This window comes from Diceros bicornis, chromosome 11, assembly GCF_020826845.1.
Source record: "Diceros bicornis minor isolate mBicDic1 chromosome 11, mDicBic1.mat.cur, whole genome shotgun sequence".
Lineage (NCBI taxonomy): Eukaryota > Metazoa > Chordata > Mammalia > Perissodactyla > Rhinocerotidae > Diceros > Diceros bicornis.
In genome coordinates, this window is record NC_080750.1 from 2,095,522 (window position 1) to 2,120,208 (window position 24,687).

General features: G+C 42.4%; 1 protein-coding gene across 2 annotated transcripts in view; it reads left to right on the top strand.

Moving 5' to 3' along the window:
• NPNT (nephronectin) overlaps positions 1–24,687 on the top strand; it is a 74,670-nt gene that overhangs the window by 38,465 nt on the left and 11,518 nt on the right. For both annotated transcript variants that reach the window (XM_058549860.1, XM_058549861.1), the window contains 5 exons: positions 1,360–1,479; positions 2,823–2,942; positions 4,456–4,590; positions 4,890–5,012; positions 6,570–6,959. In XM_058549860.1, coding sequence (XP_058405843.1) covers positions 1,360–1,479; positions 2,823–2,942; positions 4,456–4,590; positions 4,890–5,012; positions 6,570–6,959 — 888 coding nt within the window. The remainder of the gene's footprint in view (positions 1–1,359; positions 1,480–2,822; positions 2,943–4,455; positions 4,591–4,889; positions 5,013–6,569; positions 6,960–24,687) is intronic.

Below are 24,687 nucleotides of genomic sequence, written 5' to 3' on the forward strand. Positions count from 1 at the left end.
ATAATCTACAAAGCACCTTATTTGAGGGAATTTTTTTTGAAATGTTTTAAAATGTGATTCTGTTTGAATACCCTTGACGGGCAAGAGACAATAAAGTAGAAAATTGAAGAAAGCGTAGGAGATGACAAAGGTATCTGGTTTATTTACTTAACTCTCCCAGGCTTTGCCCAGCTGGGGATCTGCTTACAGTGTGTTAAGGTTAGAAAAAGACCATGTTGGAAAGTCAGTAAAATATGAAAAAAATTTTAGATGGAATAGTTATTTGGTGGTTTTAAAAAATAATGTAACTTGGTGGTTTAATTAAGTGAAATACATATCTAATCAACAAGCAGGTCAGATTTAAATTTGATTAGATTAAAAAACAGCTTGCAACTAGTTACATTTCTGATTTGACGACATGGACTAATAGATAATTAAATTATGCTAATCAGGTGCTTATGTTGGCAGTTCCAGACAAAATTGACATGAGGTCGTGTTTCTCTTTTATGAAGTCTGTCTTTCGGGCATTTTGCTATTTCAGTGTTCATTTGTCATTATGAGTTTTATGTTCACTCGAGGCAGTGTTCAACTTGGGCTGGGAAATTCTTATCGTGTGAAGTTCACTAATTCATTTCATATTGATATTTAAACCAAAAACCTAAAATGCATAATGGTAGTCCATTATGTATTGTCGATTAGTATTTCCAAATGCCCTTAACTTCTTTTTTTTTAAGTTTACTTTGTGACTTGAATGCACAAACTGAAGTTTCTTCTTTAATCTGAGCTCAGTATAGAATCGGTAAGATTGGCTGAGAAAAACCATGACAGTAATTCATGTAGCTTTCCTTGGGAAGGTCAAAGCTGTCTAATGCGTTAAAGTCCATATACTTCTTGTAAACTAAAGTGGGCTCACACGGTGTCTTCTTGAAGCAGAGGCAGGAAGACATTGAAAGTGTCCCTCCCGTAGTCAGGAGAGAATTGAGTGGTAGACCCCCGATGTTTGGAGGATACTGGGGTCAGGAGGTGACAGAGCACCTTCACCCTGAGGAGGTGAGTGTGCTGCTGTTTCTAGGGGTGATAAGGGGGCCACGTGTCTGTGAGGAGGCTCTTCTAACTGTCCTCTGTGGACAGAGATCATGTGTACTGTGTAATGTAAGCTCCAGAAAGTCACAGGCCTCTCACTGTCAGAGGCCACCTCTGAGAGAGAATGCTTGGTCGCCCCAGGTGTGCCCAGTGTTGAAATTGCACAGGCTCTGCCTCTTACGTAAATGACCGGTTACTGTAACTCGACCTCCTTTCTCCTTCCACAGAGATGTATCTTATGTGGTTTACATTCTGCTGAGGTTTTGTCCTTTTTCTGCCCCAACCCCGTTCTTTCAGATCTCAACGAGTGTGGCCTGAAGCCGAGGCCCTGCAAACACAGGTGCATGAACACCTACGGCAGCTACAAGTGCTACTGTCTCAGCGGGTACATGCTGATGCCAGACGGCTCCTGCTCAAGTACGTCAAGCGTGCCGACTGTTTCCTAAGTGCTCTGGGTTCGACTGCATGCTGTGCTCTGGCCGTGTGTGGAGGTGGCCTCCCGGACCCTCCTAAACAGGGTGTGAGCCTGTGTCTCTGTGTGTGCCTCAGGAATTGAGAATCAAAAGAAGAGTTGCCCATTTTAGATGTCTAGCATTCTTTTACCATGGGTGCCCATGTTAAATTGATTTGGAAATGGTATTTAGAACAAGAATCATAAAATTAAGTGTGTTTTCTAATGTTTTTCCCAGCACGTTTTTCCCTGTCTTCTATCTGGCGGTAGAACTCTTATTCTGTCTAGGAAAGGAACACGAGTGACTGTTTGAGGACAGTGTGCTGTCCATAAGGATGGACACTAAACTATTTGCTGGCAGAGAATCCATCAAGTTTGGGGATTGATTATAAACCATTCACAAGTACTTTCTCATTTCATTTGTACCTTTCTTTATAATTGCCTAAACACTAAATTATGTCTTTTCTGAAAAAAAAAACAAACCTACTTCAAATGAAGAAATAAATGATTATAATAATAAAAAAGTAGATTTTCTGTGTGTCTTTGTAAGAAAGAAAGGTATGGAAATGTGTGGAGTTCCCTGCGAGCATTTGGATGTGTTTATAAGATGGACCTAAGATTCTCTGCAGGCTGAACATTGAACTGAGGTTGTGTTTATATGATACTCAACAATTGATGACTTGATTTTTATTTTTACTGAGTTATCAGTTAAATTAGTTAATTATCTGTTGTCTCTATCTGGGTTGCATTTTATAAAACAAAAAAGGTTAGCTCATTTTATTTTGCATTGCGTATTTAGCATGGTACTTTTCGGGATGAGGTGAGTCCATGTTTAATAACGTGGCAGTGATGCTGGAACCTGGGACTCGTACGGGTCAGCAGGCGGCCTCCTGCTGTCTGGGGAAACTTCAGGGCACTTGAGACAGTCACTTGGATGTTTTAGTTGAGACCAGCAGTGAGCATGAGTGATCTGGAAAAAAACCTCAAATCTCCACTCTCCTTGGCCACTGGAAAAATTTCTAGATAATCAATGTGAGATAAAGTTTTACGTTTGTCTTTTAATTCTTCAAATGCATTAAAGATCTTCCACAGATGGTAATGGAGGCGGTTCACTTCTTCATCACCCTGGGGAGGAAGGTTGTCCTGTCCCTCCCACATTTTTGACTTTCATCAGGTTGTTGGATAATTGAGGCCTGTTCGTCTTCATTGCTGGTTCAGTGTCACTGATTTCAGGACAGGTGAAAACACCTTTATTTCAGTGACAGACTGTTCCCTGCCCCCCTGAGTCACACAGTCCCACTCTCCGCAGGTGCCCGGACGTGCTCCATGGCAAACTGCCAGTATGGCTGTGACGTGGTGAAAGGACAGACACGGTGCCAGTGTCCCTCCCCTGGCCTGCAGCTGGCTCCCGACGGGAGGACCTGTGTGGGTGAGTGGGGAGACAGGTCTCCATCAGCAGCCTCTCCGGGTGCAGGAGGAGGGAGAGAGGCGAGGGGAGCGGGAGAGGCGGTCCTCGTCGCGTAGCACCTTCCCTTCGGAGGAGCCGGGATGTCGGGGAGAGGACCGCTCTCCGCGAGCCCACCACGCAGACCCCGTTTCCCTGGAAACGAGGGCCGGAGCAGCCTCGGGCGGGCCCGCACGGCCCAAGGCCCCGAGGCCCCCGGGAGCGCCGTGTCCAGGGAAGCGAGGGGAGCCCGTGTTTCCAGAATGGAGGGGCAGGGCGCCAGGACGCCCACCAGCGGAGGCGGGCGGCGTGTGTGCTGCCGAGGGCCCGGCCTGTCTGCCCGTGGGTCAGGGAGGGTTGTGGGGGAGCGTCCGGCCCGGGTTTCGGCCCGGCTCGCCACGTCCGCGATGCGGAACCCGAGCCAGAGACTGCCCTCCTCGGAGCCTGGCCTCCTGGCCCCGCCGTGAGGACGGCCGGGTGACAGCGCGTCCGCAGGGGCTGCAGCCGCTGGTGGACGGGCTTTCCGGGGCGCGGGAGGCTGGCCGCGCGCTGGCCGGGCTGCGCGCTCGCTGCGGGGTGCACACTGACCGGCGGAGCAGACAGGATTTCCATCCTCAGAGGCTGATCGACCAAGGGGGGAGACAGAAGAGAAACAAGTATCCAATAAAATTACAGACAACACTCAGTCTTAACGGGGGACCTGAGAGAGAGGAACAGAAAGGCTCTATTTCAGAGAAGAAGGGTCTAGAGTAAGACCTGCCTGTGGGCCTGTGAAGCCTCAGCCCAGCAGGTGGGATCTTGCAGGGCTGCGGGAAGGAGAGCTTGGCGTTAGAGGATTTGAAGGAAGGAAGGTCATGAGACTTAAGTACAGAGTGTGGGGATGAGGGGCAGTGGCTGCAGATACAACCAGTGAGGAAGGTGAGGGCCATTTATTGCAGGACCAGGTGACGAATGAGGATTTAATTCAGAAAGCAAATGGAAACAGTTGAGTTTAAAGCATAGTCATAATCCGGCCTCATGTAATAAAGTCATTTTGACAGTCAAGGAACGCTTTGGAGGGGGTAGGATTGGCAGGGAAGACGGGTTTGGAGGCTCTGGTAACAGTCTAACCTGGGAGGTGACGGCTTGGACCTGGGTAGTGGCAGTGGGTGAAGAGCAGAGGAGATGAGCTCGAAGAATTTTTCAGAGGTAGGATTAACTGGGCTTGGTGATTTGGGGGTTATGGGAAGAGGGTTGTCAAGGATGACTCATGTTTGGGTAGAAACAGGTGAAGTGTATGCTGAGATACGGTGCAAGAGACGGGCAGCTCGGGTTAGACGATGAGCTGGAATCTGGAGATGTGGAATTGATGTTGCCTGTGGGGGCAACCAGCAGGATAACATTTATGATGGGCCACTGTGTGCCAGGCAACTGTTCGCAGACAGTTACTTATTTTAAAATCCGCTCCATCTGAACGTGCTGTTGCTCTTCCTAAGATGCAGTTGACTTGTGTTCCTAGATGTTGATGAATGTGCCACTGGGAGAGCCTCCTGCCCTCGATTCAGACAGTGTGTCAATACTTTTGGGAGTTACGTCTGCAAGTGTCATAAAGGCTTCGACCTCATGTACATTGGAGGCAAATACCAGTGTCACGGTAACGGAACCCCACCACTGCTTTATGTTGTTTCTTCCTGTGGCGCAGAAAGGTCCCTTAACTGGTGATGAGCAGGACGTTGGGGGCAGGGTGGGTACCGGCGTTAAACTAAACACACAGAAGTCCAGGTCAAGCACGGGTAGTTCTGGATGCAAATGTACTTGATTGCTTCTATTTATCTGCCAATTTTACACGGACCTTCACATTGCCAAAAAAAAATGTTTTTGCAACTGTGTATGTTTTTGTGTCATCATGTTTCTCTTCCCTGTAAGCCTCCTCTCTTCCTGCTTCCCGTGCAGACATCGACGAGTGCTCCCTCGGTCAGCACCAGTGCAGTGGCTTTGCTCGATGCTACAACATACATGGCTCCTACAAGTGCAAATGTAAAGATGGGTACCAGGGCGACGGACGGAGTTGCGTGTGTGAGTAATGCTGTCTCCAGCTCTGAATGCCAGCAGGAAATTCAGGATTAGGCCATTAGGCCAAGGCTGTTACTAGGGAAGATAAGGAATAAGACTAATGATCAAAGAAGTACAATTTTCATAGCTAGTCATGTTAGTCTGTGCTTTCCACAAACAGTAACATCACTTGCTCAGGTATTTTTAAAAACAGAAGACTCAGTAATACATTCTAGTCTTGAAACCATTCAGTTCCTTGACTAAAATCTCTCAGCCGCTTCCCTTTAGCTGGCAAGAAATGATAGAGCCCTCCCTGAGAATTTGATTTTGGTAAAATCACAAATGAATGTTTGTCATTAGCATTAGATTATGATGGTGGGATAATCTGAATATATTCTACATTTTTCATTCCTCTGTTTTATGCCTTCTAGTTCTACTACTAAAAAATCATCCCTGGGGCCGGCCCCGTGGCCTAGTGGTTAAGTTCGGTGCACTCCATTTTGGCAGCCTGGGTTCAGTTCCTGGGTGCAGACTTGTCCACTTGTCGGTGGCCATGCTGTGTCAGTGACCCACATACAAAATAGAGGAAGATTGGCACGGATGTTAGCTCAGGGCCAATCTTCCTCAGCAAAAAAAAAAAAAAAAAAGTCATTCCCATAGTTATTTTCCCTACATTCAGAACTGCTTTGCTTTTTAAATTTTTATAAGCTCTGTTTGGAGTATGGCCATGTTAGTAGAGAAACATGAAAAAAATACCCTGATGAAAGTTTCACAAACCAAAGGCCATAATGTAGCATCCATTTAATGTAACAGTAGACAAGTTTTCACGTTTCTGGAGTAAAATATTTATTGAAAATCATGGGGATTAGAGGATTTTGAAGGGTCATGTAGCAATGCTCCCAGTGTGCAGAACGTCGCTCCAGGAAGATCAGTGTTAATTCCTTTTGGTGAAGATAATCAAGGAAAAAGCTTCCATAGAGGATCTTCTGACCTCTGAAATTTTTTTTACAAAAGCAACTGTATAAATTAGTAAGAGGGAAAACCAACTATAAAACAACATGTAGAACATTTAATAAAAATGTTTTTGTGTGAGTCAAATTCATATAAAGTGTGAAGAGAAAAGTATCAGTCTTGAGACAATTCTAAACATGATTTTATAATATACATGTACCATAGGGACACTTAACATAGATGCTAAATATACATTCCTCATATTTTAAATAACTTAGAATGTCTCTGCATTTTAAAAATTTTGTTAATTGTTTCCACTTTACAAATACTTAAAACATTTTGTGTTTCAAATAACACGTATTCACCACAGAAACACCATTATAATTTTTGCATTCATCCACAGGACGGATATATGTGTATGTGAGTATATATTTATATATTTATATATCACATACACAAACACGTATTTGTTATTTGGAAAATGGTGTGACTGGCAGTAGGTGGATATTCTAAATGTGAAAAGTAAGCCTCGTTGGCATGAGAGATTTTGATGTGTTTGTTTTTTAAAATTTGATGTTTTACTTTTAGGGGGAGGTGGTTACATACTAATTTAGATCTTTTGACCCTTAGATATTCCGAAAGTCATGATTGAACCTTCAGGCCCCGATCATGTACCTGAAGGAAATGGTACCATCTCCAAGGGTGACGGGGGGCACGGTAATTGGATTCCTGATATTGGCAGTACGAGGCGGCCTCTGAAGACACCGTATGTTCCTCCTGTCGTTACCAGCAGGCCCACTGCTGAGCCAACGACCAGACCTACCCCAAAGCCAACACCACAGCCTACCCCACCCCCACCCCCACCCACAGCACCCAGAATACCTCCCCCCACAACAACTCCAGAAAGACCAACCACCGGACTGACAACTGTGGCGCCAGCTGCCACTACATCTCCGAGACGAATTACAGTTGACAACAGGATACAGACAGATCCTCAGAAACCCAGAGGAGATGTGTTCAGTAAGTCGTATAGATGTTAGCATGTTGTTTGTGAGGGTTGTTCCCCCAATTTTATTGGGATATAATGGACATACAGCACTGTATGAGTTGAAGGAGTACAGCATAGTGGTTTGACTTGCATATATTGTGAAATGATTACCACAGTAACTTTAGTTAACGTCCATCCTCTCATATAGATACAAAATAAAAGAAAAAGAAAAAAAATATTTTCTTCCTTGTGATGAGAACTCTGAGGATTTCCTCTCTTAACTTGCATGTAAATCATAGAGTAGAGTTAGCTACAGTCATCATGCTGCACGTTACATCCCTGGTACTTACTCACCTTATAACTGGGAGTTTGTACCTTTTGACCCCCTTCTCCAGGTCCCCCCCCCGCCCTTGCCTCTGGTGACCACAAACCTGATCTCTTTTCTATGAGTTTGCTTGTTGTTTTTTAGATTCCACATATAAGTAAGGTTATACAGTATTTGTCTTCCTCTATTATTTCACTTAACATAATGCCCTCAAGGTCCATCCATGTTGTCTCAAATGGCAGGATTTCCTCATTTTTTATGGCTGAATAATATTCCATTGTGTGTGTGTGTGTGTGTGTATATATATATATACATACATACACCACAACTTTTTTATCCATTCATCCATCAGTGAACACAGGTTGTTTCCATGTCTTGGCTATTGTAAATAATGCTGCAGTGAACATGAGAAAGCAGATATCTCTTCATCAGTTTCTTAATTTCCTTTGGATATATTCCCAGAAGTGGGATTGCTGGATCATATGGTAGTTCTATTTTTAATTTTTTGAGGAAATTAAAAAATTAAATTTCCTCAAAATTTATAGTTTCCCATAATGGATGCACCAATTTACGTTCCCACCAAGAGTGCACAAGGGTTCCCTTTTTTCCACATCCTCACCAACACTTATAATTTCTTGTCTTTTTGATGATAGCCATTATGACAGGTGTGAGGTGATATCTCATTGTGGTTTTATTTGCATTTCCATGATGATTAGTGATGTTGAGCATCTTTTCATGTACCTGTTGGCCATTTGAATATCTTATTTGGACAAATATCTATTCAGTTTCTCTGCCCATTTTTTAATGGGATTATTTTTTTGCTATTGAGTTGTATGAGTTCCCTGTATATTTTAGATATTAATTTCTTGTCAGGTATATGGTTTGCAAGGTTTTTTTCCCATCTATAGGTTGTCTTTTCACTTTGTTCGTCGTCTCTTTTGCTCTGTAGAAGCTTTTTAGTTTGATGTAGTCCCACTTGTTTATTTTTTATTTTGTTGTTTGTGCTTTAAGTGTCATATCCAAAAAATCATTGCCAAGATCCATGTCAAGGAGCTTTTTTCCTATGTTTTCTTTTAGGAGTTTTATGGTTTCCACTCTTATATTTAAGCCTTTAATCCATTTCAAGTTAATTTTTCTAAGTGGTGTAAGATTTACATGTGCGTATCCAATTATCCCAGCACCACTTATTGAAGAGACTGACTTTTCTCCATTGAGTCTTGTTGGCTCTCTTGTCAAGTGTTAGTCGACTGTATAGGAATGGGTTTATTTCTGGGCTCCCGGTTCTGTTCCATCCGTCTATATGTCTATTTCTATGCCAGTATCGTACTGTTTTGATGACTGTAGCTTTATAGTATAGCTTGAAATCAGGAAGTGTGACGTCTCCCGCTTGGTTTCTTTCTCAGGATTGCTTTGGCTATTCAGGTCTTACCTGTTAGCCCATTTTAATAAGCTCGTTATGATGACATTTCGACCACAGGCCATACCTTGAATAAGAATCAAATTCTTTTAAAAAGAATTAGCTGCACAAGGTGTAAGTCATATATCCCCATTGTTAGATATTATAAAGAGCTATGTAAAAGTCAGTCAGTTGGGCAGTTAAAGATGTGTGTAGAAATGGAAGGAATACCATAAACTCGTATAGTAGATCACAGCTCCTATCCAGTGCGGGAATTCTAACACACTCCGATTTACTTGAGAACTCTCAGAGATGGGGACCTTAGTACATCACATGCCATTTAACTTTCAATCTAAGTGTCCATTCAGTCAGTCAGTGAACATTTCTGGGTGTCTTCAGAGTGCCAGGCCCTGATGAGGCCTTGCGCTTGTTACCCAGACGGAACAGAGAAGGTGACAGTCTGGTGGAGAGGACAGTTGCCCGGAAGGTGACTGTGGTTCTAGGTCAGTGGAAGCATTTGTCTAGGACTTTATGGGAGTAGAGAGAGGCGGAACCTCGTCAGTCTGTGGGCAGGGGGTGCTAAGGGGGGCTTCCTGAGTGAAATGGGGCAGGGGTGAGCAAGGTTCTAGTCGATGGGACAGCCCCACAGAGGCACACAGGCAGGAGGCAGCACAGCCTGTGTGACAAACTGGAGGGTTGAGTCCAGGATTGATGAGAAAACCTGCACAGCTGCCCTCGTGTTTGCTGTGAACTGGTGGTGGGACCTGGGCTGGAGCCAGATCAGATGGAACTCTCCCAGAATCCAGTGGGTGACTGGTGAGGGGGGCTACCAGTGGGGATGGAGGCTACAGGTAAAGACGCAGGTCTTGAAGGAGGAAGAGGTTGTTCCCTAATATTAGGACCAACCAAAATGTGCACTTTTACACTTCTGTCTGACCCTGTACTTATCTACTGGTCGCGTTCCACGCTACCTGTTCTTAGCAGTCTTTGCGTTCCTGCCTCCTGTCTCCTCTTCTCTTTCAACGTCACTCATTTCTTCTTTTCCTTGTCCCTTTCCCTATGATGGAACTAAACTTTGCTCCTTTTATATTGTACACTTTTGCCATCTTTACCAGGTAAAAAGAATACTAACCTTTGTGATTTTTTAGAAGAGAAAAAGCTTCTTTTTGCTTGTATGTGACTCTCAATTAAATTTTTTCCTCCGGGTCATTGTCCATTTAGAGAGCTTGAGATTCTCTAATTCTGATGTAGTTGTGACTGTGTATGTTTTGGGCAATAAATATAATTTTTAGAGGAATTAGATAGTAGATCTAATAATTCATTTTATATGTGCATATTTCTTATTTTTTGCAAAGCAAACTTTTGTAATGTTTCTCCTCTCTCCCTCCGTCTCCTTTCTCCCTCCCTCCTTCTCTCTGTCTCTCTCTCTTCTGTGTTTTTTTTTTTTTTTTCCTCCATCTCTTTGTGATCATACAATGGGATTTTTATCCATGGGTGCTTAAGTAAATATTATTTTGCTGCCTTAAGGTAGAGTCATAAAAACTTGGCTATTTAATATAAAAAGACACTCTAACATAGATATCAGCATCTTTCTGAGTCTTTCAGTGTTTTTTCTTTTTAAAATATCTCTCTTCCCATTATTCCTCTCCATACCAAAACACATGTGAATTAAAAATAACATTGATGTTCACCAGTAGAATTTAGCAGGATAAAATTGGGGAAACATGGAGTTCCAATGATATTTGAGAGCACGCCTTCTAAGACAGTGAGACTTAAAGACATGCCCTGGGAGAGCATTACCTTGATCCTGTGCCAGGGCTCGTGCATGCCACAGATAGCATTGCTGCCTCGGACACTCCTGCTGAAGATTAAATTCCACTCCCACTCATCTTCAGCTATGGCTGCCGGTTACTCTTAGCACATATGAGGATATTCAGGACACTGCTTAATTTGCTGTCTTGTGATTGTAGCATATATTCTGAATAAGAGAAGGATTCTAAGTTTTTAATTCAGGACAAATAACTAGTTTGTATTCACTGTGAGAACAGAACGGAACCTTAGCACTATTTTAGTTCAACACCATTTCTTCATTGAATATTTTCTTCACTTCTGGGGTAATAACTTCTTAAGCCATCCTTATTCTCCACTGGTCAGACAACAGAGTTTGGCTCTTCTCACTTCATGAATTTTCAGATTGGTTGGCAGTCTCCAAATAGCCCCACACTTCAATTGCATTTTTCTTTACATTGGAAGATACATATATTTTTTTAATGGAAGAGGTTGTTAAACAGAGCTTTTCTTTATAATGTGTATGTGTGTGTGTCTGTGTTTTATCACCCAGAGGAAAAACTATAAAGATATTCTAAAAGAAAATCAAGGAAGAAAAAAAATTATAGCACCAATACACCTCTAGTTCAGCCTTCTCCCCAAACTCGAGACTCCTATATCCCCTGGCTGTTTAACCTCTCCAGCTGGGTGAAAGGAGATGTCTCGGACTCAACATTTCCAATTGTTCCTGACCTTCCCCCAAACACATTCCCCCACAGCCCTTCCCACCCCAGGATACGGCACCTCCATCCTACCAGTTGCTAAACTTGGAGTCATCTTAAGTTATTCTTCTTATCCCTACATCCAGTCCATATGGAAATCCTAGTAGCCCTGCCTTCAAATTATATCTCAAGTGGGGCTGCTGCGCACAGTCTCCAGTGCCACCACCCTGGCCCAAGCCATCCTTCCCCCCAGTACAGGTCCCAAATCCCTTATCCAGATGAGTTGTGGAATACAGCATTTTCAGATTTCAGAGAAGTAATAAGGGGCATATGGTGTATATTACATACATACTGAAGCATGTTAATGTTTCTACAGTGAAACATGTGAATATTTATATGAATTTGACTAATAAAGACATTTAGGTTAGGTTAAGTGAAGGTTAGTTTTGCCACCTAGTGAGTTACGGGAACAGCTTTAGGATTGCAGAATTGCGGGGAGGCACCGTGGACGTGTACTGCTAGCCTTCCAGCCAGTCTCCCTGCCGCCCCCTCGCCACTCTGTGATCTCTTCTCAACCCAGCAGCCAGGGGTCTTTCAGAACTGAAACGAGACGTCGCTGCTCAGAGCTCTGCATTAGCACCCACTTGCTGCAGGAAGACCCTAAGCTCCCCCGATGTCCTTCAAAGTCCTGGATGGTCTCCACTCCTGGCACTCTGCCCTCATCACGCCACCCCAGTCTCCTCGCTCTTCCTCAGGTTTCTCCCATCGTAGGACTTTGCTCCTACTGTTCCCTCTTCCTGGAACAGTCTTCCCCCAGCTGTTAGCTTGGCTCGCTTTCTCACGTCTTTATGCAAACTTCCCACTGAGGCCACGCTGACCCATTCAATACTGACTCTCCAGCCATCCCCAGCACGGCTGATCTTGCTACTCTCGACTGCTTTCCTTTTCTTAATAGTGTTTATCACCTTCTAACATACTCTGTTTACTTATTTAGAAGGTCTATTTTTGTGTCTCCTACTAGAATACAAGCTTTGTGAAGACAGGGATCTTTGTTTTGTTTGTTGGTATATCTCAAGAACCTGGAATAATGCCTTGCACATAATGGGCACTTAAACACTATTTGTGGAACAAAGGAATGAATGAATAGATCGATCCCTCATAATGATTTAAAATAAAATAAATTATCATGTAATCAACTTTTCCATACAAAAGCTAGTTTGATATAATAACATATTTAATCTATATTTAAGAATTAAAATATATCCTTTTCTGATTGTTACTTATTTTAATTCTATGGGGTGCTTTCTTGCATGTGTGTTTCCACCATTTTTTCTTTCTGTTTCTCCCTCCCTCCGTTCCTTCCTTTTTGGAGATTGATATTCTATTCAGTGTATTATTAAAAATGAAAATTTGATGATAATGAGAAGGGAAATGATTTCAATTCAGAGATAATGTTTCAAAGTATGTATTTCCTAGCTTCTAAAACTAGTTCAAATAATCTGCTTTATGCTTTTATTATTTGAATGCGGCCTGTGTGAAGGTATACAAATGTTTTGATGTAAGAACCAGCCCCTTAAAACAATGTTTTCTGTGGGTCTACAGTAATGTGTCACTTAACGATGGGGACACATTCTGAGAAATGCGTCATTAGGCAATGTCGTTGTGCAAACATGACAGAGTGACTTGCACAAACCTGGATGGTACAGCCTGCAGCACAACTAGGCCATATGGTGCTAATCTTATGGGACCGCCATCGTATGCAATCGGTCCTTGACCGAAACATCGTTATGTGGCGCATGACTAAACAAAATACCACTGAAGCTGGAGTTTTTGTCCTTGTACTAGTCGTACAAAAGAAAGGCGTTCAAAACAGCAAAACAGTTATTCAAACTTGAAATAAATGGTCCAGATGGAATAGTTAAAATAGCTTTTTGGCATTTTAATTTGGGGCCTAAAAACTTTCATCTACACCCACATCAAGTTAATTACCTAAGTGTGATATCCTTAGGTTTTAAAATAATTATCCCAATTATATCTAAAATCTCTAAAGGTGACTAAAGTGTCTTCCAGTAACCCATCCCACTGTTGGGATCTTCTTTCTTACGTTTAACCTTCATGTCAATTCATGAAATTACAGGTTACACCTCTTCAGTATTGTCAGGTACTCAGGGCTGATGGACACAGCTGGTCATTGTCTCCAGACCCCACGCTCCATGTCATATTCAAGGAATACTCTCAGGAAATTACTCAACTCCTTCTTCTTTGGGCTCAGTAATTTATGTTTCATAAATCTTCTCAGAAATACTGGTTTTCAACCCACTTAGCAATCTTCTTGGTTTACCCTTTGAACAGTCTTTGTTTTCCAAATCTGTCTCAAACTGTGGGGTCCAAAGATACATAACAGTCAGATCTGACTCAATATTGATTGCAAGAGGAATTTTTTTAAACATGTTTTTGTAATCTAAATCACTTCCCTCTACTGCCAGGTGTGTTACAGTGTAGTTACGGGCAGCTCTCTCATCGTCTGATGTTTTTCCCTCAAATGGTCATACAGTGCCTGGTACATAGTAGGCAGTCAAAAATATTTGTTGAATGGAATTTTATATTAGATTCAATTTTTTTTTTCAATCTAAGTAATCCTTCCTATGCTTGAACTAGCTAAGTTTAACTTGTTGAGTCTGATAGCCCTTCCCCAAATGATCAAAGTTACTTCAGATTATGGTCTTTCTCTTATCCTGATACAGCTTAATATAGCCATTGAAAACAAACATTCTTAGAAAACTCTAATATAGTTCTAAATCTTAAGCATGATGTTGAGAAATAGTGAAAAGGCATTGAGAGGGAGTCTGAAAATAAGGTCAAGGCTCATGAAACGAAGGGGCTGTAACTACTGCTCAGGATAGAATCCAGTGAGTAAGAAGATCTAGTTTTGATTCTCACCCTATTATTCACGACTTACGTGACTTTGGACAAGTTCCTGTGCTTTCCACCTGAATTTTCTCTTCTGTAAATGGAGGTATATCACCAGCCTTGCGTTCTCATCGAGTGGTTTCAAGGATCAGACATAATACATAAAAGCGTTTGTGAATTATTAATTACTATGAAATATAAAAATTACTGTATTTTATAGGAATAAATATGATGGGGAGCATTTAAATAATGTGATTATTGTGTCATAGGAAATGTTATACACATATTTTTTAATTAATTTCCACTTGAGGGACCCTAGGATTTTTAGATTGTGTGAATAGGATTATAATCAGATGTATTTGCAGGCTAGCCCTATAGGCATGATTTGAGCAACACTAAATTTTCTGATGTAGCATGAAATTCTTGTTCTCTCACTAAAGGGACAGACCAGAGCTTCTCAAAGTGTGTTTCATAGAACATTAGTTCTCTAGGATATTCTGCAAGTAAATGCCTAAAAATGTTCTGAGGTCAAATAAATTTGAGAGAGTCTAGGGATTAGTCAACCTGAGTAGGTTTGTTAACTGCAGGATTCTCAACGTGCTGATGGTCATTGTGAATCTCTCAGAGAGGCATATAACGTGCATCATTTCCTGAGTGGACTTAACCATGGGATTACTTAACTGTGGGGACTAGAGTTCATTGTAACCAGCGTCAGGTCAGGCTGGGCAGAACTGAGAAGTAGGGGACCGCTCTCCACAAAACCGAAGAGCCCTCTCCCATTAGCTCTCATTTGCATGGTTTCTGAGACCAATGGGCTGATCTTAGATTCTGGAGGAGCCTGGTGGAGGGGAGTTGGGAGGGCAGAAAGGTACTTTGTAGACTTAGAGCAAGAAAAGCAGATTTGATCGGTGGGATACCTGTACAGACACCAGAGCTATGCTGCAGGGGACTGTTAAAAAGTCGGAGACTGAGCACCAAAGATGAAAATATGGTATGAGAGCAGGTAGGAGCTATCCCATAGCAAAGGAAATAAGAAACACTTTATGCAGAACCTGAAGTAAAGGAAGTTAGGGGAAAATGCATTCTAGTCAGCAAAACAATGAAATATTATGCAGTGATGTGTTTTGGAAAATATTTAATGACTTGGGAAAATACCCATGTTATAAAAATGTTAAGTGAAAAGAATATACAAATATACCATTTGACCCCAATTAGGTATAAAATACATGTGTACACATAGATATTTATATACATATAGATGTATATAAAAGTCTGGAAGAAAAAAGACCAAATAGTAGCCATGGATCTATCCCATTTATGATATTTTGGGTGATTTTCATTGTCGTTTTGTTATCCTCATGCGGTGATTTTTAATCTTTCCATTCCCACTGTCACTGGTCACGTTCATTATAGCAGTAACTCCCTATGAGAGGGGCCAGTGTAACAGAATCCCATTCTCCCAGCAGGAGAGTAAGTTGTGTGTTTTGAAAAAGTACCCCAGGGGATTCTGATTCTTAATCATGTTAATTTTATTTGGAACATACTGGTTTTTAAAAATTCATTAAAGGTTTTATTAACTTCTATTTTTAACCTCTCAAAATTTTTTTTACAATTGAGTGTGTCAGAGACATCCAATTTTAGCTAGGAAGCTCAGATTACTGCAAGAAATATGATATCACTTGGACCAGGAAGCAGAATTTTTTCAGAGTGTTGTCAGAAGCTCATTTGAACCACAGTAACCTAGGATGCTTATTTAAAATGTAGATTCCTAATCCCTACAGCACATTTACTAAATCAGACCTTCTAGGACCTTCTAATCAGTCTTTAACGTGTATACAAGAAATGTGGGCGTCTTGTTAAAATGAAAACTTTGATTCAGTGAGTCTAGGGTAGGGCCTGAGATTCTGCATTTCTAACAAGCTCACAGGTAATACCGCTGCCCTGCTGGCCACACTGCATAGCACGGCTCTCTACACCATGATGGCCGCTCCAACCACCAGAACTGTGTCTTGAATGGGGACAGAATTAGCCGGATGTGGAATGTTTAAAATGTAGCAGTGGTGTCTAAAACATAGCAACTGGGTCATATAAAGAAAAATGTTGCAGAATAAAGACTATGGGATATGATGTAATATGTATCAGGGGCTCTTATGAATGACCATATCAGACAACTAGACTCATTGTTGCTGTGTTATCCAGAGCATGAGAGTGTGCTGAAATCCCACGTACCACGCAGTAAGGAGGAAACGGTTTCCGTTTTACCGATCGCTGCTTTGCCGCGTACTGTCCATAGCTTCTTTCTCTCGTTTCGCTTCTACGGATTGACAGCGTCTGTGGCTGGCATGATCACGTTGTTCTTAGTCGTGGAAATATGATCTCTTTTCTGATTCTGTGTGGTGGTAAGTAAAAAAATTGTTGCTGCTGGGGGGTGCAAAGGTCTTCAAACTAGTTCACTTCCTAGTAAACAGCAAGGCATGGAGAGACCCTGAGAAGATGCCTGACATCTCCCTGAGGATTAACTTTCTGCTGGTGTTTTGAAGGGGTGAGTTGTCACTGCTTATAGGTCAGGATCTGGTGCTGTGAATTCTGAGAGTGTCCAAGAGTTTTTATATTTATTTTAATTGGATCCTATGGTGGCTGGTGAAAAAAAGTAGTTCTCTCCAGAAAGTATAAATTGAGTTTTTGGTGAACGTGACCGAAGTCAGAAGTCAGGTTTTTTTTAAGTTGTGTGCACATTTGTCTCTACAAATGTCTGTAGTAATGAGGAGTAATGTCTCACAGCCACTCTGTGATGGGGGCGTGTTACGATATCCTCCTGTGCCTCTGTTTCCTCATCTGTAAGTGGAGATGATGACACCATCCACCTCACTGGGCCACTGTGAAGATGAGAGAGAGTGCTTGGCATATAATGAGAACTCAATACATATACATACACAATACATATAAGGAGAACTCGATACATAATAGCTATTACTATTTATGTTGATGTTGTTGAACCTATTTATATGGTAGTGATAACGTTTCCTACTTAGCTCATAAAATTACAGCTCTATTTTGTGTTCTAGTTCTGAGTTTATATTTTTCTGTTGCTTTTTATTATGGTTCATTACAATTTCAATGTTATTTTTGGCTAACCAGATCCTTTTGAAACAAATTGATTTACAAGTGCGAGCTGTTAGATAGGTGAGCAGAGAAAATGCAGATAGCAAGCTGCCACTTCATAGATCCTTTACTTACTACCCAGTATTGGAATACCCTGTTTCACTTAGGTGTTGATGGTGCCTAGCTGAACAGTTGTGATGTTAACATAGAGACAGCGTCACCTCGACTTCTTCACTGTGCAAATAGTAACGACGGCCTTTTCAGAGATGAATCTTGATGGGAAACTTACATGATGGTCTGATAAATATCAGAAATATAGGCTTCCTTCCTTCCTTTAGAGTGATTCCTTTGGCCTGAGGACATTGACACCTGTCCCCCACAGCAGGTGGCCTTCTGCGCCAGCCCAGGTATTCAGGCTGCACTCAGTCCGAGCAGCCCGGTGGACGGTCTGCTCGCCACCTGCGTTCTAGTGCTCGGACTCGGTCCTAACAGGGCCTGACCTTCACGGTTTTCTTAGAAGAGGAAAGAGGACAAAACCTGTCAAGTCCTCTTTTTTTTTTTTTTATAATTTTATTTATTTATTTTTTCCCCCAAAGCCCCAGCAGATAGTTGCACGTCATAGCTGCACATCCTTCTAGCTGCTGCATGTGGGACGCGGCCCCAGCATGGCCGGAGAAGCAGTGCGTCAGTGCGCGCCCGGGACCCGAACCCGGGCCGCCAGCAGCGGAGCCCGCGCACTCAACCACCAAGCCACGGGGCCGGCCCTGTCAAGTCCTCTTGACCGGGGAAAGTTGTGTTGTCATCCTGGCGGTCCTACTTAGAAAGGACCTGTCTTTTAGATATCCTGTTCTGGGATGGCTCTAAGCAGCGCCCGCAGTTGTTCTGAAACTTTATCAAAGGAGAAACAGGCGAGTCACAAAAATGGGACCCATTACTGAGTAGCTGTGTGCGTGCCACCTTCTACCAGAGATCCGTTTTTTCCAATTCTGCTCTTTACTCTCAACCCAAAGGTGTCTGTGAACTCTTTAGATTCTTCCTATGGGATGAAAGCATCGGCAAACAAGGGCTTGTTTCTGTGGAGCCCTGCACCCTCGTCTTGTTGCTAGTCATCAGTGGATGGCGAAGAATGTTCTCTAATGTGGTTAAGGAAATGTCAGAAACTCTCCTCCAATCCTTCTGTTTGCTTCCCTCTGGTCATTTAAAGCTATAATGCTTATGTTCTTCATCTGGAGAGGGAAAGAAAGGGGTGGGGGGAGAGAAGAAGAAAGGAGAGGAGAGAGGAGGAGAGAGATGGCTTCATAAGCCCCTTGTCATTCTCCCCATCCTGTAGTCTCTACAAATCCCTAGGTTTTGCCACCAGAAAGAGCCTTCAGAATATTAGGAAAGTTGTACATGTACCATTCTCTCCCGATGAATTAAACCCCTAAGCATAGAAAGAATTTAAGACAGTGTTATCTTTAATCTCTTAGTCCAACAACAGATGCCAGAGCTGCCCTGGGTAGTGTCATGGGAGCCGCCCCAGAACAGAAACAGAATTTGCAAACCACCTTTAATAAGTTGTGCTTACATTTGCGCTAATTACTCTTTGGAAGTCTGGCAGTCGGGGGCGTGTATGTGAATATTTACATTTACTTCACTGCACTTACTCTTAATGCTTTTTGGATAAAAATATACAATAGACTAGTTGGGAAACCTCATTTGTGAACACAAGTTATATATTAATATATCCCTGGGGAAAATATATTTAATCGGAAGTGCTGTGCCAGAGTTCTTTTAAAAAGTTCCCTGCTTATTTGTGTGGCCAATTCTGCTCCCGGGCTCCCAGCTCGGGCTCCCCAGCTGTTATGGAGGAACCCTGCACCCCGAAGCCCCATCCAACCACGTTTTTATCCGCTGTCTGCTTGCTTCAGTTCCTGTAGGTTCCCTTTGTTTTAGCTCATGGAGAAGGTGGTAAGAAGCGATGGGCAAGAAATATTTTTTGGCAGGTGAAATGTTGACCAATGGAAGGAAAGTTTTTAGGAAATAAATCTTCTAAAGAGTATATGAACATTCTTTAGTTTACGTTACTTTTGGTCACAATTGCCCTCTGACACGTACTCCCTCCTCCCTCCTATCCGTTCTCCAGGCTACAGCCAGAAGGGTGGACCAGCTCTTGGCACTCCTCCGTTAAAAGCTTTCAAAGGCGTCCAGTTTCCACTAACATAAAGTCCCAGATCTTCACAGGGCTTTAGAAGGCCTTGCATAGCCTCTCCCCTGTGAGCCTGACAGCTCCAGTGATGCTCTAGGCCCACGCCCTCTCTCTCTATGGCGCTAGCTCACAGTGACTCACCCTTCGTGGCATAGTTACACTATCATAAGCTCTCGAGATTTCCACGCATCCATCCTCCCAGGCTAGCATACTCAGCCCCCCACTCCTCAACCCCACGCTCACATAGCACCCTCTACTTCTTCTTTGAAGCATTCCTTCCCTGGGGAAATTGTTACATGTCTGTCTCAACCTCTGGAATGTAGATCCCGTGAAGGGAAGAGTGTACTCCGTGCCTCACAACAAGCTCTTGGCCCGGTCCTTGCAGGCAGTGGATGCTCATTCCTGATTGATGGATGGACAGACGGTAGAGGAATGTATCCTTACCATTTCTCTTATCCTTTCTTTGATCTCTAAAATTATACCATTCTAATTCTAAGAATTAATGGTCCAGCTACAGAGAATATCAGATTTGTATTTGTTTTTATAAAATATATATATATTGTGAGGGGCCGGCCCTGTGGCATAGTGGTTAAGTTCTCGCACTCTGCTTCTACGGCCCGGGGTTCGCAGGATCGGATCCCAGGTGCGGACATACACACTGCTTATCAAGCTGTGCTGTGGCAGGCGTCCCACATATAAAGTAGAGGAAGATGGGCACAGATGTTAGCCCAGGGCCAATCTTCCTCACAAAAAGAAAATAATAAAAATAAGTAAATAAAATATATATATTGTGTATTTAAATAGACTATTAGCCAAAATATGAAACAGGGAAGAATAATTAGAAAAATCATGTATCAGCAGCTATCCTGGTTATACTTCTGTTGTCAGGCAAGGCTAGTCATTTATTTTAATTAACATTTTCTGCATTGATTAAAATGGTTCCCTTGAATCAAAGAATATGTTCCAATTTCACAAATATTTCAATTTCATAGCCTCACATTTAATAATAGATAGCAGGACTCTATTTAAAGTTCTCTTTGAGTAATCAAAATACAAATAACAGACATGATAGTCGATATAGGGTAGGGGTCTGCATGTGTGCTCTGACTGAACTCTTTTTTTTCAATATTTTAGGTAAGTTCTTTTTCATAATAGAAATTACTTCTTGTTATAAACAATCTTAAAAATATAGAATTTCAAAAGACAAAAACCAACAAATGAGAAAAATATCACTTTTACTTCCAATACTCAGACTAGCACTATTGGCATATTGGGGTATTTTTTTATTGAGGTATAATAGACATATAACATTTATTAGTTTCAGATGTACACATAATGATGCAATATTTGTATGTGTTGCAAAATGAGCACTAGATACTAAGTCTAGTTAACAGCCATCACCATACGTAGTTACAAATTTTTTTTCTTGGGATGAGAACTTTTAAGATCTATTGTCTTAGCAACTTTCAGTTAGTAACACAGTATTATTAACTGTAGTCACCATGCTGTACATTGCATCCCATGACTTATTTTATGACTGGAAGCTTGTTCCCTTTGACCCCCTTCATCCATTTCTCCCACCCCCAACACCCCCTCATCTGGTAACCACCAGAGGTTGGTTCTCTGTATCTGTGAGCTTGTTTGCTTGTTTGTTTTTTACATTCCACATAGAAGTGAGATCATACGGTATTTGTCTTATTTCGTGTAGCATGATGCTCTCAGGGTCCATCTCTGTTGTTGCAAATGGCAGGATTTCCTTCTTTTTTGTGGCTGAGCAATATTCCGTTGTATATATATATACACCACATCTTCTTTATCCATTCATCCATAGATGGACACTTAGGTTGCTTCCATATCTTGGCTATTGTAAGTAATGCTGCAATGAACATGGAGGTGCATATATCTTTTCAAATTAGTGTTTTTGTTTTCTTTGGATAAATACCCAGAAGTAGAATTGCTGGATCATATAATAGTTCTATTTTTAATTTTTTTAGGAGCCTCCATACTGTTTTCCATGGTGGCTGCACTGGTTTACATTCCCACCAACAGTGCACAAGGGTTCTCTTTTCTCTACATCCTCACCAACAATTATTTCTTTTTTCTTTTTTTTGATGATGGCCATTCTGATCTGAGGTGTATCTCATTGTGGTTTTTATTTGCATTTCCCTGTTGATTAGTGATGTTAAGCACTTTTTCAGGTATCTGTTGGCCATCTGTGTGTCATCTTTGAAAAAATGTCAATCCAGATCTTCTGCCCATTCAGTCAGATTGTTTTTTTCACCATTGAGCTGTATGAGTTCTCTATGTATTTTGGATATTAAACTCTTATCAGATATATGATTTGCTAATATTTTCTCCCATTCCGTAGCTGGCCTTTTCATTTTGTTGATGGTTTCCTTTGCTGTGCAGGAACTTTCTAGTTTGATGTAGTCCCACTTGTTTATTTTTGCTTTGGGTGCCAAATCCAAAAAATCAGCGCCACGTCCCATGTCAAGGAGCATACTGCTATATTTTCTTCTAGGAGTTTTATGGTTTCAGGTCTTACACTCAAGTCTTTAATCCATCTTGAGTTAATTTTGTGTACAGTGTAGTGTAAGATAGTGGTCCAGTTCCATTCTTTTGCATGTGGCTGTCCAGTTTTCCCAGCACCTTTTATTGAAGAGACTGTCTTTTCCCCATTGTATGTTCTTGGCCCCTTTGTCGTAAATTGACCATATATGCATGGGGGGTGTATTTCTTAGCACTCTTTTTTCTAGTCCATTTGTTTGTTCATTTGTTTTTCTTGTACATAATTGATATCATATTGATTATTTTCCACTACTTATTTCACATCAACTGTAAAACATACCGGGGAGTGGGTAGGGTACCTTCTCTTGACACATCAGTGGGATGCTCTCAGCAATCCATCCTGGTAAGTGTGAGGAAGGAGAATTAGCTCAATAATTTGGCAGAGTTACAGAGTAGAACTCACACAGTTGTGAGAACTAATAGCTGCTGAGCATTTCAGGTCCCCAAATTCCTTGGTGCTTTCCCCAGTGAGTTGCAGTGAAGGTGTGCTGATCTTCCACTGCTAAATTAAACAGTTCCTGGAAACCCAGTGCCTAAAATACAAATGAGCCATCTCACGCTTTGTAGGTTGTTGGATGTGTAATGCTTTGGGTCGCTTTTTCTAAATATGTGATCTCGTCCCTTCCTTTCTCTTCAGCCTCATCCCCTGCCGCTTTCTCCATTTCCCAGCATCCTCCAGACACCGGGAACTCCTTTCTCTAAATGTTCTGAGCACTTTGTAGTTCCTGCCTGAAACACTCTTCCCCCACCCCAACACTTTGCTTTTTGCTTTGAAGGTTCCACATTCTTCCCATGCCCTCTCAGTCTACATGGTGCTTCTTCAGAGGGGCCCTCCTTGATCTCCCCCTGTGCCAGGAAACCTTGGGATGATCCTCCCCTCCACACCAAGACTCTGTTTATCGTTTGACCATCCTTCGTCTGGAAAAAAAGGGGCTGACAAACTGCCATAATGCCCCTGAAATATGGTACTGTAAGCTTTGAGCTATTCCAGTCCAGAGATAATTTGCCTAAGTTACAGCAAGAGAAGGGAACAAAAAAATGATTGTTCTAGAGTTTTGTTTTTTTTAACTTTCTCTATGTCATGAGAAATGAAGCACACTTGCCTACAACTTGATAGTATTTCTAGTAAGAGGCAGTCTCCCTCTCAGAGCCCCACATGAGGGAAGGAAAGCTGTGATTGGATGGCATGGCTGTCAGTCATTGGGTGTGGAGGAGGGCACAGGTGCCGCACCCCCAGTGCATCTGCGATGAGGTGGTGCCCTGGATGCTGTCTGTTGAGCATCTTCTCTCCTTCCATCCTTCTCAGGAGGGGTACAGGTGAGTGTAGGGGAAGGGAAGGGCTTTCACTGTTTGGGCTTTTGAAACAAAAAGGAAAAAACTTCAAAAGCAGTAAGCTAAAAAAATCAGTGCAAATATTATGGAATTGTTATTTAATTCAAAAAATTCTTGCTAAAAATAATAGAAACATTGTTGAGAAAGAACTGTTTCGACTGATGCCTGTTCCTTGGTGTTCTACAGCGTTTACTCCCTGCCTTATAAAAATAGAGCTAATTAATGTAAGTTCTGGCAAAGAAAAGAGAGTATTCTCTGGTCTTTGGCCAAGAATTCCCCTCCCCGCCATCCCCAGTGCCCCCCACCCCCCAGTTACTCTCCATGACGTCACCTGGTGATGTTTCCCTCCTGGCCTCGTCGGAAGTTAGAATTGTTGTGTTGTCCGTGTTTAAAGTTTGCTCTCCCGTGGGATGCAGGCTTCCTGAGGGCCAGGCCCTGTGGGGCGTGTCCACCCCTCTCACCCCGGCTCCTGGCCTCTTCTGGGGCTGGGCACGTGGGTGGCAATCAAATATACATGGAAAGAATAACTAATGAGTTAAATGAATCCATTTTTTAAGTGGATTCTTGAGCTCTGTCCCACTTGTCTCATTTGCAGAAAAAGACTGACGCAGTACATGGGTTTCTGACGAGATCTTCACGTTTGTTCAGGGAACACTCACTGAGTGCCTGTCACCAGGTCAAGCCCTGGAAATGCCACCTGAATAAGACATGACCGATGCCCCCCGAGACCTCAGAGACAGCAGAGGGACAGACACACGTGTGTGTGAAGGGCTGCAGTTCTTTATGAAAGAGTGTAATAGAGGTTGTAAACGTGCGCCTTCCGAGTGCAGGGGGGCAGAATTTAATTCACCTGGGGCCTGAACGTTTTCACCCAGCAGCGATCTTTACGCTGGGCCCTGAATGCAGAGGGACATTTGCCAGGTTGATTAGCAGGAAGGAGAGCATCCCGGGCTGGGACAGTCTGGGCCGTGAGAATGAGGGCACGATTGGACAGGCTGCGTGTTTGGGGGTGGGTTGTGAGTGCAAAGGAGCCAGGGAGCCTGCGGAAGCGGGGGAGGGCGTGGTAGGAAATACAGAGAAAGTGCCCAGGGACAGAGCTCGCTGGAGAGGTCAGGATGCTGTGGTTAGACCACTAACCATTCCCTGCGGTTGCAGCCTTTTTCCATTAAAACAGTCTTAATTTGAGTTCATCAAGTACCTTTCCTAGATGCGAATTTTAGAATTTCATAGAGATGAGTATTTTGCTAGAAATTGGTAGCTCTTTTAAAATGTATTTTCCAGATGAAGCCCTTTTAGTGTATTTTTATGTTGAATTTTAGAAACTTCCAAAAACCATTTTTTAAAATTCTACCCAGATAAATTTTAAAGTCACCGCAGAAAAAACTTCATGTGAAATGTAATTAATATCTTGGATTCTTCCAGATGAGTGAAATGCCAAGGTCTTTCCCCC